Genomic DNA, 14694 nt, shown 5'->3' on the forward strand with positions numbered 1-14694 from the left:
TTGGATACACACAGTGCATCTCCTATTGTACACACACTGCATCTGCTATTGTACACACACTGCGTCTGCTGTTGTGCACACACTGCATCTATTCATGGATACACACACTGAATTTATTATTGGATACACACAGTGCATCTACTGTTGTACACACACTGCCTGTACAACATTACTGTGTACAACATGCTATTGTAACGCACTGTGTCTGCTATTGTACACACACTGCATCTATTATTGGATACACACAGTGCATCTCCTATTGTACACACACTGCGTCTGCTATTGTACACACACTGCGTCTGCTATTGTACACACACTGCATCTACTATTGTACACACACTGCATCTATTATTGTACACACACTGCATCTATTATTGGATACACAAAGTGCATCTGCTATTGTAGACACACTGCGTCTGCTATTGTACACACACTGCATCTTTTATTGGATACACACAGTGCATCTACTATTGTACACACACTGCATCTGCTATTGTACACACACTGCATCTGCTATTGTACACACACTGCATCTATTATTGTACACACACTGCGTCTGCAATTGTACACACACTGCATCTATTATTGTACACACACTGCGTCTGCTATTGTACACACACTGCATCTATTATTGGATACACAAAGTGCATCTGCTATTATACACACACTGTGTCTGCTATTGTACACACACTGCATCTATTATTGGATACACACAGTGCATCTACTATTGTGCACACACTGCATCTATTATTGGATACACACACTGCATTTATTATTGGATACACACAGTGCATCTACTGTTGTACACACACTGCCTGTACAACATTACTGTGTACAACATGCTATTGTAACGCACTGCGACTGCTATTGCACACACACTGCATCTACTATTGGATACACAAAGTGCATCTGCTATTGTACACACACTGCATCTACTATTGTACACACACTGCGTCTGCTATTGTACACACACTGCATCTATTATTGCACACACACTGCATCTATTATTGGATACACAAAGTGCATCTGCTATTGTACACACACTGCATCTATTATTGGATACACACACTGCATTTATTATTGGATACACAGTGCATCTACTATTGTAGACACACTGCGTCTGCTATTGTACACACACTGCATCTATTATTGGATACACAAAGTGCATCTGCTATTGTACACACACTGCATCTGCTATTGTACACACACTGCGTCTATTATTGGATACACAAAGTGCATCTGCTATTGTACACACACTGTTTCTGCTATTGTACACACACTGCATCTGCTATTGTACACACACTGCATCTATTATTGTACACACACTGCGTCTGCAATTGTACACACACTGCATCTATTATTGTACACACACTGCGTCTGCTATTGTACACACACTGCATCTGCTGTTGTACACACACTGCATCTATTATTGGATACACAAAGTGCATCTGCTATTGTACACACACTGCATCTGCTATTGTACACACACTGCATCTTTTATTGGATACACATAGTGCATCTATTATTGTACACACACTACATCTATTATTGTACACACACTGCGTCTGCAATTGTACACACACTGCATCTATTATTGTACACACACTGTGTCTGCTATTGTACACACACTGCATCTATTATTGTACACACACTGCGTCTGCTATTGTACACACACTGCATCTATTATTGGATACACAAAGTGCATCTGCTATTGTACACACACTGCATCTGCTATTGTACACACACTGCGTCTGCTATTGTACACACACAATGTCTACCATTGTACGCAATCTGTGTCTGCTATTTTACAAAGACAGCATTTACCATTGTACACATTGTGTCTAGTGTTATAAACATACTGTTTTTTCTATTATACACCCTCTGTGTGTACTATTGTACATGCACTGTGTCTGGATTAATACACACACTGTGATTGCTAGTGTACATGCTCTGTGTTTGATAAAGTACACACCATGACTGTTATTGTACACACACTGTATTGGCATTATATACACACTGTTTCTAGTGTTGTACACACACTGCAATTGCTATTGTACACACACTGTGTTTTTTTTTGTACACACACTGCGTATGCTATTGTATAAATACACACAGTGCGATTTTTTTATTGTACAGACATTGAATCTTCAGTTATGTATATAATATGTCTACCATTGTACACACACTGCTTCTGCCATTGTATAAACACTGCCTCTGCTATTCTACTCCCATTGCGATTGGTATTGCACACACATTGAGTCTGCTGTTATGTGCAAACATAGTCTACAACTGTACATTGCACTGTGTCTGCTGTTATGCACACACTACATGTTCCATTGTACACACTGTCAATGCACTGTGTCAGCTATCATACATACACAGTGTCTGCTATTAAATACCCTGCGTCTGCTATTGTACATGTACTGCGTCTGCTATTATATACACAATTTGGCTACCATTGGATCTTGAAGTACCGTGCTTATCTTAATTACACTAGAGACCCTTTCTTTGTCAGGTGTTTCTACATTTACCACTGAATAGTACATAAATATTTATTAATCTAATTCAGACAACAGTGGAAAAGACTAATGGATATGCAATAGAAAAAAAAATAGATCTATATTTTAGTCAACAATAATTTGTTAACACTCTAATGAGGTCATGAAGGTTAATTCAGACTCAGTACCTTATTAAAATAATATTGTAATTAAAAAACTGGTCTTTCACTGAACCAGAAGGATCACTTGTTACTGTTGCTTCTAGGTATGCACTTTCAAGCTACAGACTGAGGCATTGGCAATCTGTATCTGAAATAAAGGTCTTCAATTATTAGCAAATGTTCATCATAATTAAATGTGTATTAAGCACTCACTCATCCTAACAAACAGTAGTTGAAGTGTTTAAGTGACCTATCTCACAAAAGGTTTCAATATTTAACTCTGCAACTGTACAGTATAGATGGTTATAGATAAATTAAAATATATGTAAAACAGAAGTAACTGCACATGCACAGATCCTAAAAGACTACATTAAGGCAGTTCTATGGATCAGGGACTACAGAATAAGGAAACATGAGCATGCTAATAGGTGCCTTTGTTACCCCCATGCTTCAGAGCTGAAATATGGACAGGTAGAGTGTTATTGTACCTAAAGCCCACCCAGAACAATAGGAGCTTCTTTAGAACTAGGTACATATTCTTTTGAAATTGTATTAGGGAGGTTTTGGAAAATAACTATAGAAATGGAATTTCTGTCATGCTAAGATATTCTTCTGTATCCCAAATAATACAAATAATACAAAGAATGTTGAGCAAAATAAATAAAGTAGCACTTTCAAGTTCTGTGGAAAGATGTAAAGACTGCAGCAGCTTGCTTTGGTGACTGGGTTAAAACACAGAGACACCAACCCTGTGGTTTTTGTATTTTGGGGTTAGAAAGAATCAGCATTGAAGAGTGCATTTAAAACCACAATAAAAGTAAAATGTACACAGTTAGTTGTAAAACCTCCAGACAAATAGTCAACATTTCCAGGTATGCTCAGTGTCATATTCTGCAATTCAGAACAAGGCAACAAAACTTCCTGTGAGGTGAAGTGGCCCTACTACACTGTAAACAAGCAGTAAACATCTCTTTTAATCCAATGGAAATATTGCTCTCAGCTTCCAGACGGTTTTGCTGACATACACTACTTGCTTGTTAACTCTGCATGCAGATCACATTGGAACATTTCTGAGGGGAAATGTCTGCTGCACAATCTGTACTTACTCGCCAGTACATCACGTTACAGTAGTCATCACAGTGACTAGTGAGTAGGAAGTAGACGCTTCACGTCTCAGGCCACGCAAACTCTCGCTCTCGCCCGTGGTGAGACCAGGGTTTTACGACAACATGGTGACTATCCAATGCTTGCACAAAGTTCACAATTTTGTGCTTCATTTGAAATCTGCCATTTTGTCCATAATCTGAATGATTATTTTTTACCACAAATTAATAACCGGGCTGAGAATTTGGCACTCACTTTCAAAAACAATGTTCCCCTTTTGTTTTGACGTTTGCACCTCCACAGTACTGTAAGGTCATTTTAATATCACAGAATCAATACAGTTGGTTGTTACTGTTTGTTTCTGTTTAGGTTAGCATGTCATCATTAATGAGAAAGGTCCTTCAGCTTTGTTTTACAGGGGTGACAAGGTCATAAGGTCAGGTTTAACAGTTCTCAGTGAGTTCTCAGTCTCTCTTTATTGTACAAAAGCCATCATCAATAAGCAGAGCTTTGCTTGGGGCTTGTTTATTCTGGGAAAGATGGCAGAGAGAGCTGATGTTTGTGATCCAGTTTCCTAAAATAACCTGCAAACCTGCCAGGAGACGAAAGTGTGGCATTTGAAGTGAAATGTGTTTATTTATCCTCTGAAAACTTAAATAATTCCAGTACCACCTGTCTACTTGATGAAGCTCTGTGCGCATTTATTTGGAAACAATAAGAAAGTGTCCATCTATTAAAGATTACACTATTACACAGGACAGCTGCAGATTCTGTCAGTCTCTACACTGGAGTCCATATGAAACTTCATTTCTCGCCTTTCCAGATACACTCTTTCTGGTAAGAAAAGCTTCAATTTGAACAACCCTGAGCTGGAGTTGTGCACAAAGCAGGTCTTCACCCCACCACCTCAAATAGTTGTCCAGACAAATGAGGAATCTCAAAGCCTTCTTCACTCCACTTGGTGAAATCTGACCACAAAACGTTTCTCCCTTTAATTGTTCTATTTATGACACAAAAGGCCTATAGCCATATCTAAATTAGATCATAATCTCTCAGTTTTAACATTTTTCGATGACAATGGAATTACATTCTTTACAAATCATCTATAAACATTGTCTCGACCGCAGGGTTTGGGAAAAAATATAAAAAAACAGAGTTGCAGTTCCCCTTTAAGTACAAGTACTTGAAATTAGAAGAGACCTAATGAGACCTACGTTCCAGTAGGATCGAACATGAATCTCCTGTGCTCTCCACTAAACACTGCTCCAACCGGCTGCCCTAAAACAGTCTCCCTAAAGGACAACAGCATTTCTCCTTATTTGTGACAGAGCTGTGTGTGTTCTGTTCACAGTTGGACACTTGAAGCAAAGACAAATGCCAAAGTTTTGGAGCAGGGAGTTATGTCTGTGTGTGTAGGCTGCAAAGAAATAGGTAGAGATGAATTCTGCACTGAAAAGTAGAAAGAAACAACACAACCTTTTGGATGATGAGCTCACGGGTATGTTGAGGTACGGTGTTGAGGTATGGCACATTGTGTTTTTTCTTTCTAATTTCCTGTCATATCGTTTGTGCTCAGCAGAAACCAATATGAAACACGGGGTCGTAGAAATATCTGCCATTGTTGCACATACGTTTCTAAATCTTCTACTCCAGTTCTTCTGTTTTAGCCCACCAAAGTTCAGCTTTCATTCCTGAAAGCTCTGAGTAAGACTTCGGTCTGCTGTACTCTTCGGGCAAGTTGCCCGCCCCCTAGTTAATTAATTTAGTGGGCAGCTTGCCCATAGGTTGACAACTGGGAAGATCAATCTGTTTGTGTTTTGAAGAAACACACAAAAAAATGCTCGCAATACTCCCAGGATCTCTTTCGGACATGAAAGAGATTCAGCACTTTTTTTTTTTAGATTGCCTAACGTCAGCTCTCCTGGGGTTTTCCCCAGCTGGCAACAGGTTGCGCACCTGAAGAGCGAGACAGCTCTGTCACGGAGTGGACTGGTTGTTTTAAAGCACAGCTCTGACGGTCCAAGTGCAATACGTGATCCCAGCTTTAAATATTAATTAGCTAGGGGTGGCCTGGCCTGCTGTGGAGCCTTCCCTGCCAAGCGGAGTTTAATGACCCAGAGGTGTGTGTGCGCGTCCCATCTCCCGCTTAGCTGCCTCTGCTGTAGAATGTGGGTCAGTCTCTGTGTGAGTGGGAGCCTGTCAGAGCGCTTTAGGCAGAGCAGAAGCTGCAGAGCCTGGAAATATCAGCCAGCTGCTCAACCCTGCAGCAGCTCCCTCATGGAGACCACAGGTAGGAGACCCCTCTCCTCCAGTGAGGTTAGAAATTCTCTCTTGGGGGCATTGCAGAGGCTTTTGTGGGAATAGAATGCATTCTGAGAGCCTTCTGACTGGCTTATCAGGCTCTGTTAACCATCTTTGCCTTCCGGTTTATAGTAATAAAATGAGAATACAGGGCACGTGTTTATGCTTTAAGGCCCTCCCAGCTTGACTGGGGCTCTTCAAAATAATAATAATAGTAATAGTAATAATAATAATAATAATAATAATAATAATAATAATAATAATAATAATAATAATAATAATAATAATAATAATAATTACTTACACTTATATAGCGCTTTTCTGGACACTCCACTCAAAGCGCTTTACAGGTAATGGGGACTCCCCTCCACCACAACCAATGTGCAGCCCCACCTGGATGATGCGACGGCAGCCATAGTGCGCCAGAACACTCACCACACATCAGCAATCAGTGGGGAGGAGACCATAGTAATGAAGCCAATTCATAGATGGGGATTATTAGAAGGCCATGATTGGTAAGGGCCAATGGGAAATTTGGCCAGGACGCCGGGGTCACACCCCTACTCTTTTCGAGAAGCGCCCTGGGATTTTTAATGACCGCAGTGAGTCAGGACCTCGGTTTTACGTCTCATCCGAAGGACGGCGCTTGTTTACAGTATAGTGTCCCTAGCACTATACTGGGGCATTAGGACTCATATTGGCCGAAGAGTGAGCGCCCCCTGCTGGCCCCACTAACACTTCTTCCAGCAGCAACCTTAGTTTTTCCCAGGAGGTGTGCCATCCAGGTACTGACCAGGCTCACACCTGCTGAGCTTCAGTGAGCTGCCAGTTCTGAGTTGCAGAGTGATATGGCTGCTGGCCATAACAGTCATAACAGTCACTCAACTGGATTTTTCTCAGAAAGAAGATGATGAGTTATATTCAATTGTCAGGTCATCCAACACTTGTCGCTTCATCTAACTCTACAAAAAAGTCTGTACATCTTTTTTTTTCTGAGTGAAAACAATTGCTTCTGTCTGTTCGCATCCCAGAGTCTCAAACCCATTGTTATTACTCCAATATTGCAATTGTGTGTTTCCATTTCCTTTGCATAAGATCAAACGCCCTTTTGTGACTTTGGCGTGACACCCATTAGAGTCCATTCCCACAGATTTGGATTACAGCTCTGTGATTCATCTTGCGTTTGATCTCATTACAGTACAGAATGAATCATTTTAGTAATATGCCCTAAAGCTAATGAAGGGATAAAAGGAAGTAAATGTCTTTTCCCATCAGTTACATCTTCATGAAGACTGCTCTGCCTTCCAAAATGGATTCAATACTGGGCATAGTGTCCAATAAAAAAAGGTGTTGTTTTTAGTGCAAGAAGAAACTAATGTCCTTTTCCTGATTTTAAACAACAAAAATTAGCAAATAACATCAAAACAGACAGATTTTAATATTGCCAATAAACCACACTAATCCAGCAGTAAACCTGCAACAGCTTGACCCAACATTCAGGGCAGCGACCAGCTCAAAGCACAGATTCCATCCCAGCACACCTGTAAGACTTGATAGCTGAATTGTCCAAAATGCCAAAATTGTTCTCAACTGTCCAAAATGCCACTTTGTACAGAGCCTACTCAGTTCCTAAAGAACAGCTAGCACCCCCTTATAACAAGGGTTATAAGCATTCTTGGGTGTTTTGTATCCAGTTATGATACAAACCCTCAAATCCCAACAATTTGAATTTTCATTAGCCTTACCATGTTACTGTACTTGCTATCATGTTTTAACCAGAATGATCATGCCACGTTACACTATATATATATTTCCATGAGTAACCAGAGATATGTACAAGTCAGGCGTACAGCAGGCTGGTAGTGAGGGTCTCACTCAAACTCTCTTGCATGTCATTTTCCCTTGTTTAAAACATGTACAATAACATAAAGCCGTTAAAAACGAGAAAACATAATCTTTTCTGATATTACTAGTACAATACCCTCAACTCACAACACACACAGTCACTTTTCACAACTTAACACAATTAGCTAACGAAGTTCTGTATTTCGTCTCTGACCATCTGCAGCAGCCCCAGATATACACTCTTGATACCCTTAAAACAAATACAAACCAGTAAAACTTTAAACCGAAACATTGACATTGGTAAACATACAACTACAGACCTTTTTTTCAAAAAAGCCTCATTACTTTGGGTCTACGGGTCTTACCTAAAAAATGAGAAAAAAACACGGGAGGGTTACCATAGATATGTACAAGTCAGGCGTACAGCTGGCTGGTAGCGAGGGTTTATTCCTGGCGCCATTCCTGACCCTGGTGCCCCACACCTCATCACTTGGTTACAAAGGCACTATTCCAGCTATTAACTGTAGTGAGCATTTCTGAAAGTAACCCCTGTTACTTGCCCCCAGCCTGCCCACTCACTGGTGCTGATGCTGTAGGTGCGCACGGTGGTGGCAGAGGGCGGGGGCGACTCGGAGCCCACAGAGGCAGTGTCCTCGTCCTGCGAGCAGCCGGCCTGGATGGCGCGCAGGTAGCTGTGGCTCCGCGATCGAAAGCAGGTGGGCAGGGGCAGGTCCAACGCCTCCACTGCTTGGGAGTCGGCCTCACTGAACACCGATTCACTCGTCTCCTCGTACTGACGGCTGCCCTCCAGCTCCCGTGCCTGGAACACATGAGCAACATTTGGGCAAGTCATAGGCAACATGTAAGCAACACATGGGAAACTTATGGGAAACTTATGGGCCACATGTAGGCAACACATAGGCAACACATGAGCAACGCATGGACAACACATGAGCAACTCATGGGCCACATGTGGGAAATACCAAGGGAACACATGAGCAACATGTAGACAACATATAGATGTGGGCAACACCTTCAGCACACAGGTCCCATGTGTGCAGCATGCCTTTAACACACTGGCACAAGAAGGAACAAGAACAGGAACAAGAAGACTTAATTCGATTTTGTTTCAGGAGTTTGAAATCTTACAAGGAACTGACAAAGAGAACCAGAACAACTGCAGTCACAGGCCAAAATAGTAGGAACCCCTAGTCCACTAGACAGCATCCATGGCACTCAATGCATGGGTAGCTTCCCAGATCTCAGTCCTATCGGAAAACTGGAATATGCAGTTAGATCCCGCACATCACTACCCTTATACCAACTCGACTGAAGTCGATACTGAGATCGAGATTGGAAAGGGCTGCGAGTATTTCCAAACCCTACGGAATACCTGTCCGTGTGCTGTTCAAGCTGTTCTACCACCTGCAAAGGGCCAACACACTCGGCAAGAGAGTTCCTAATGTCTGTGAATGTTCCTCAGTTTGAACTGGGAGATGGGGACCAAAAGGACACAAAACGTAACAAATATACCCCTGTGTATAACAGGGATCTCAGCTGCCCGGGCTGAGGGAGGTCTCCTTTAGCTTAGCCGGCAAGTTCCCTCTTGCATGACTCCAGAGACCTGGGTTCGCGCCCAGGCAGTGAGGGACAAACTGGCAGGGCAGGAGCGGCAAGGGCGGAGACCCCAAGAACCGGTACACAAGCATTTATTTGACGGAGTATTTACTACCGAAAATCGAAGGCAATACATTCCACAAAGCTCTTGACCTCTGGAATGAACAATCTAAATAACCGATTCATTTGTATTCATTGGAATCCGCACCTGGTGAGGTCTGTGGATAAACTCTCTATTAGTAGCCAAATGGGCAAGATGGGTCAAATCTTCTCTCATCTGTGACCTTTCTTACTGTATATCCCTGTGCTCTAGATGTCTGCATTAACATCAGCTATAAGCAGTAGCGCAGAAGGTAAATGGCTTAAGGATGGGTGATTTTTATTTACACAAATCTGTGAAGCAGCTGCATACCGAGCAGGGAAGCAGGCTAGATGCTGAGTCTAGAAAGATAACGGAGAGACCCAGCAAAGCGCTGAAATTTACTAGGTCAGTTCATTTGCTTTGTGTGCTTACAGCTCTCGGCGCTAACAAACATGACACTTTTCGCCGCTCTTGACTCCAACACAGAAAGCGCAGCGAGATGGAGGAAACAGCTGGGAGTCTTTGAGAAACTGTCACTGTGGTGTCACAGCCCAGCTGAATAATCAGCCCTTTCCCCTGATCTCAGGGGCTGTGTGCTGTGTTCAAACTGATGGGTGCCAGAAAACAACAGCTCAGAGCTATTTATAGTCGAGGCGGTGACATAGTTGCCGGAGTGTACTGAAATGTACAGTACCATGAGCATTTCTTCACCCACATTGATTCATTGGCTTACCGATATATGGCAGAATGAGTATAACGAGGTAATCATGGTGATATCACTTCCTTCAGCTCTCGTTTGCGTTTGAGGCTTGTGTGTTTGAGGACCAGCTTTTCCCCTTGCTGTGTTTGATACTTGTTTGAGCAAAGCAGCTCGGGCTCTCAGAGAACTGCGGTTTAAATACAGGGTCAAACTAAATACAGTGCAGACACAAGGAAGCTACAAAATACAGTACAGCACACTCCACACATTTGCTGAAAAAGATAACTTGGTGTCTATAGCCTTCCTCCTACCAGCATGTTAGGAGTGGTATCTTGTGTGATGTGGTTGACACAGACCTAGCACATCTGAGGCTTAATTAGTATCAGGAACATGCCAGCAAAAAGCAGGCACGTTATTGAACCCTTGGTTTTGCAAGCTCATCGCAGTCTGAGCAGCAGATACAGTCATTTGCTTAAAGAGACCCTAAGTGTCACGGACGTCCAAAGGGATTAACCGTGGGGAGCAGGAGAGCGGAAAAAGACCTATATGCGTAGCGGCGAGACGGGAAAAAGGCCCGGGCTCATTAGTGCGAAGAGTTCAGGAATGCCGTATAGAAACCAATGCCCTCAGGGAGCGGACGTGGGGCGCCCTGGTGCTAGGCGGGTCTCAGGACACCCGAACGTCAATGCTGAGCAAGGACAGAGTGCAAGACCCGGAAATATATAGCCCAAGGGAAAGAGAGGGACAGGAAGGACAGCAGACCGGAAACTAGGGACAGGACAGAGACAGGTCAGCCATGGGTTTTATCAGGTAAGCATTTGCTGAGACAAAGAGCTTGGAATCCTTTCTTTCATTTGGAACTTTATATTTTCATTTTTCGAAATGAAAATAAAATTTGCTATGTGGTATTTTGCAGTGGTACAGGAAAACAGATTAGAATTCTGCATCCATCGCTGTCAGAACTGGCTGAGTAAAAATGGAGCACGTCACCACTTCCTCGAAGGCTTGAGTTCAAATTTCCTGTCTCGGAAGCCTTTCAGAAATCAGGGGGCCATGTGTAACATCACAGTATCGGCCATATAAAACTCCCAGAAGCACTGTAACAGCGTCACAGGGCCCGTCATCAGACTCACAGTGTAAGTCGAAATTTTAGAGCCCTCTGTCCTTTGTCACTATCCGTCAGCAATCCTGTCATCAAGCTGAAGATTCTTGTGCACGAGACATTTGTCCTGTGTTGGCGAAAGCCTGGAGGAGGTACTGGCAGTGTTAAAGTGATGTCTTTGCAGAAATTCTCTTATTCAGGTCAGAATCAGTCATGCCCACCTAGTGCTGGTTGGCAGTTTTACGGCACTTGGCCAGCGCAGAGTAACAATCTGTCCTGAGCCGAGCGACTGCCAATATGCTTCTCATGGCTGTTCCTTAAAAAAAAAAAACAGGCTGTTTCTTTTTAAAGAAACAAACTGTCTTTTGGTACAGCTGGACTTCCTTCTTGCTTTACACTGTACAATATTTAGATGATCCTTACATGAACTGTCACGATCGTAATCCCTCCTCTTAAGGGCTCTCCTGCCCTTTCGTGTTTTAGTTGATTTCAAGCATCTGCTCCCCGTTTTGTCCTCCCGGCTACCTGGACTTTGGATTGTGCCCTGTTTTTCCCTTTTGGATTCCTGTTCGCCCGGGCCACGCCCTCCTGTCTGTCTTCCCACCCTGCTCCTGCTGCGATTCCCTAGAAGTCTTGTTCCAGTGACTTCCGGATTATACCGTCTGCACAGGGTCCTAAACTACGCATTGTGACATGAACCCCATCTGAGAGTAAACAGCCACTACAGGCAGGAACCACTAGACCCACGTTTGGGATCTCACACTGGCAGATCTGTGGTCTAGATTGCTTAGTCCCTTGCAGGCATTTGTTTTTCAGGCCAGCTATATAGGCTGGTATATTTAAACAAACGAAGGCACCAGGCTGTGATCAGACATCTGACACAAGAGAACACTATGCCACAGCAAACTGACAAATGCTTGTGGAATGTACTGTACTCTAGAGAAATTGGATGATATCCCATAGTTTTATATTTTTATCTCCAGCATCCATTTTTAGTTCCTAGGCAAAGGACAAAAATCGTGCACATTGTGTGATAGCAAACTGCAGGATTGACAGGTAAACTTCCAAGACCCATCTTGCTGGTTATTTCATGAATGAATAAGTTGTGCAATCGGGAAAAAAGTGATTGAAGGTCAACACTGGTGATTAAACTCACATAATATTGAGAGTTCAGCTTCATATATAGGTTGTCTTTGAATCTGAATCTGATGTTTCATTTCAATAAAGTGCCACCGATTTGTAGAAGCACCTTGGGGATTAGATAAAGCCAGACAGATCAGATTTTGTTTATTTATTCTTATGTTGGTGAGCATTTCTTGGCATTTGCCTCTCTCATTTGAGCTGATTAGCCAGGCTGCGTTTCTCATCGTGTAATCCAGAGGGCTCACCCTTTGCAGTCACACTGTCTGTTTCCCAGGACTGGAGTGAAGTGATGATAATTTGCTCTGACCTGTTTTTAAACACGATTGGTGACAATGGATGAGGCTACTGACAGCATTACTTACATTCCGTAGAGACCTATTTCGATTTTTCCAAAATGTGTTAAGTATTAAACTGCGGAGCAGCGGTTCCTATCTGGGGTCCTGGAGGAACACTGAATCTGCTGAAATATTTTCATCTCCAGTGTCAAATGCTGATTTAATTGATCCGATTTATACTTTGATTTGACTTGTTTCTTCAGTCAATCCTGGATACCCGACTTCAGGTGTACAACTTTAGCATACAGTATATGACATTAAACAAACTCTCCTCATCAATTATTTCTGACTGTCAACTAACTACTATCTATAACTGTCATAGAACTAACTGTACCAGAGATGCCCACAATGAGAGTGATATTGTATCAGGCACGTCCACACTGGAGTGATATTGTATCAGACATGCCCACACTGGAGTGATACTGTATCAGACATGCCACACTGGAGTGATACTGTATCAGACACGCCCACACTGGAGTGATACTGTATCAGACACGCCCACTCTGGAGTAATACTGTATCAGACACACCCACACTGGAGTGATACTGTATCAGACACGCCCACTCTGGAATAATACTGTATCAGACACATCCACTCTGGAGTGATACTGTATCAAATTCGTCCACTCTGGAATGATATTGTATCAGACACGCCCACTCTGGAGTGATACTGTATCAGACACGCCCACTCTGGAATAATACTGTATCAGACACATCCACACTGGAGTGATACTGTATCAAATTCGTCCACTCTGGAGTGATATTGTATCAGACACGCCCACTCTGGAGTCATACTGTATCAGACATGCCCACTCTGGAGTGATACTCTATCAGGCACTCCCACAATGGAGTGAAACTGTATCAGACATGCCCATAATTGGAGTGATATTGTATCAGACACGCCCACACTGGAGTGATATTGTATCAGACACGCCCACACTGGAGTGAGACTGTATCAGACACGCCCACACTGGAGTGAGACTGTATCAGACACGCCCACACCTGGAGTGAAACTGTATCAGACATGCCCACACCGGAGTGATACGGTATCAGACACGCCCATTATGGGAGTGATATTGTATCAGACACGCCCACACTGGAGTGAAACTGCATCAGGCACGCCCACACTGGAGTGATACTGTATCAAATTCGTCCACTCTGGAGTGATACTGTATCTGACACACCCACACTGGAGTGATACAGTATCAGACACGCCCACTCTGGAGTAATACTGTATCAGACACGCCCACTCTGGAGTGATACTGTATCAAATTCGTCCACTCTGGAGTGATACTGTATCTGACACACCCACACTGGAGTGATACTGTATCAGACACGCCCACTCTGGAGTGATACTGTATCAAATTCGTCCACTCTGGAGTGATACTGTATCTGACACACCCACACTGGAGTGATACTGTATCAGACACGCCCACTCTGGAGTGATACTGTATCAAATTCGTCCACTCTGGAGTGATACTGTATCTGACACACCCACACTGGAGTGATACTGTATCAGACACATCCACTCTGGAGTGATACTGTATCAAATTCGTCCACTCTGGAGTGATATTGTATCAGACACGCCCACTCTGGAGTCATACTGTATCAGACATGCCCACTCTGGAGTGATACTCTATCAGGCACTCCCACACTGGAGTGAAACTGTATCAGACATGCCCATAATGGGAGTGATATTGTATCAGACACGCCCACACTGGAGTGATATTGTATCAGACACGCCCACACTGGAGTGAGACTGTATCAGACACGCCCACACCCGGAGTGAAACTGTATCAGACACGCC

General features: G+C 43.1%; 1 protein-coding gene across 4 annotated transcripts in view; it reads right to left on the reverse strand.

Moving 5' to 3' along the window:
- dlgap4b (discs, large (Drosophila) homolog-associated protein 4b) overlaps nt 1-14694 on the reverse strand; it is a 263244-nt gene that overhangs the window by 45656 nt on the left and 202894 nt on the right. For all 4 annotated transcript variants that reach the window (XM_069179620.1, XM_069179621.1, XM_069179619.1 and 1 more), the window contains one exon: nt 8489-8729. In XM_069179620.1, the coding sequence (XP_069035721.1) occupies nt 8489-8729 (241 nt within the window). The remainder of the gene's footprint in view (nt 1-8488; nt 8730-14694) is intronic.

This window comes from Lepisosteus oculatus, chromosome 16, assembly GCF_040954835.1.
Source record: "Lepisosteus oculatus isolate fLepOcu1 chromosome 16, fLepOcu1.hap2, whole genome shotgun sequence".
Lineage (NCBI taxonomy): Eukaryota > Metazoa > Chordata > Actinopteri > Semionotiformes > Lepisosteidae > Lepisosteus > Lepisosteus oculatus.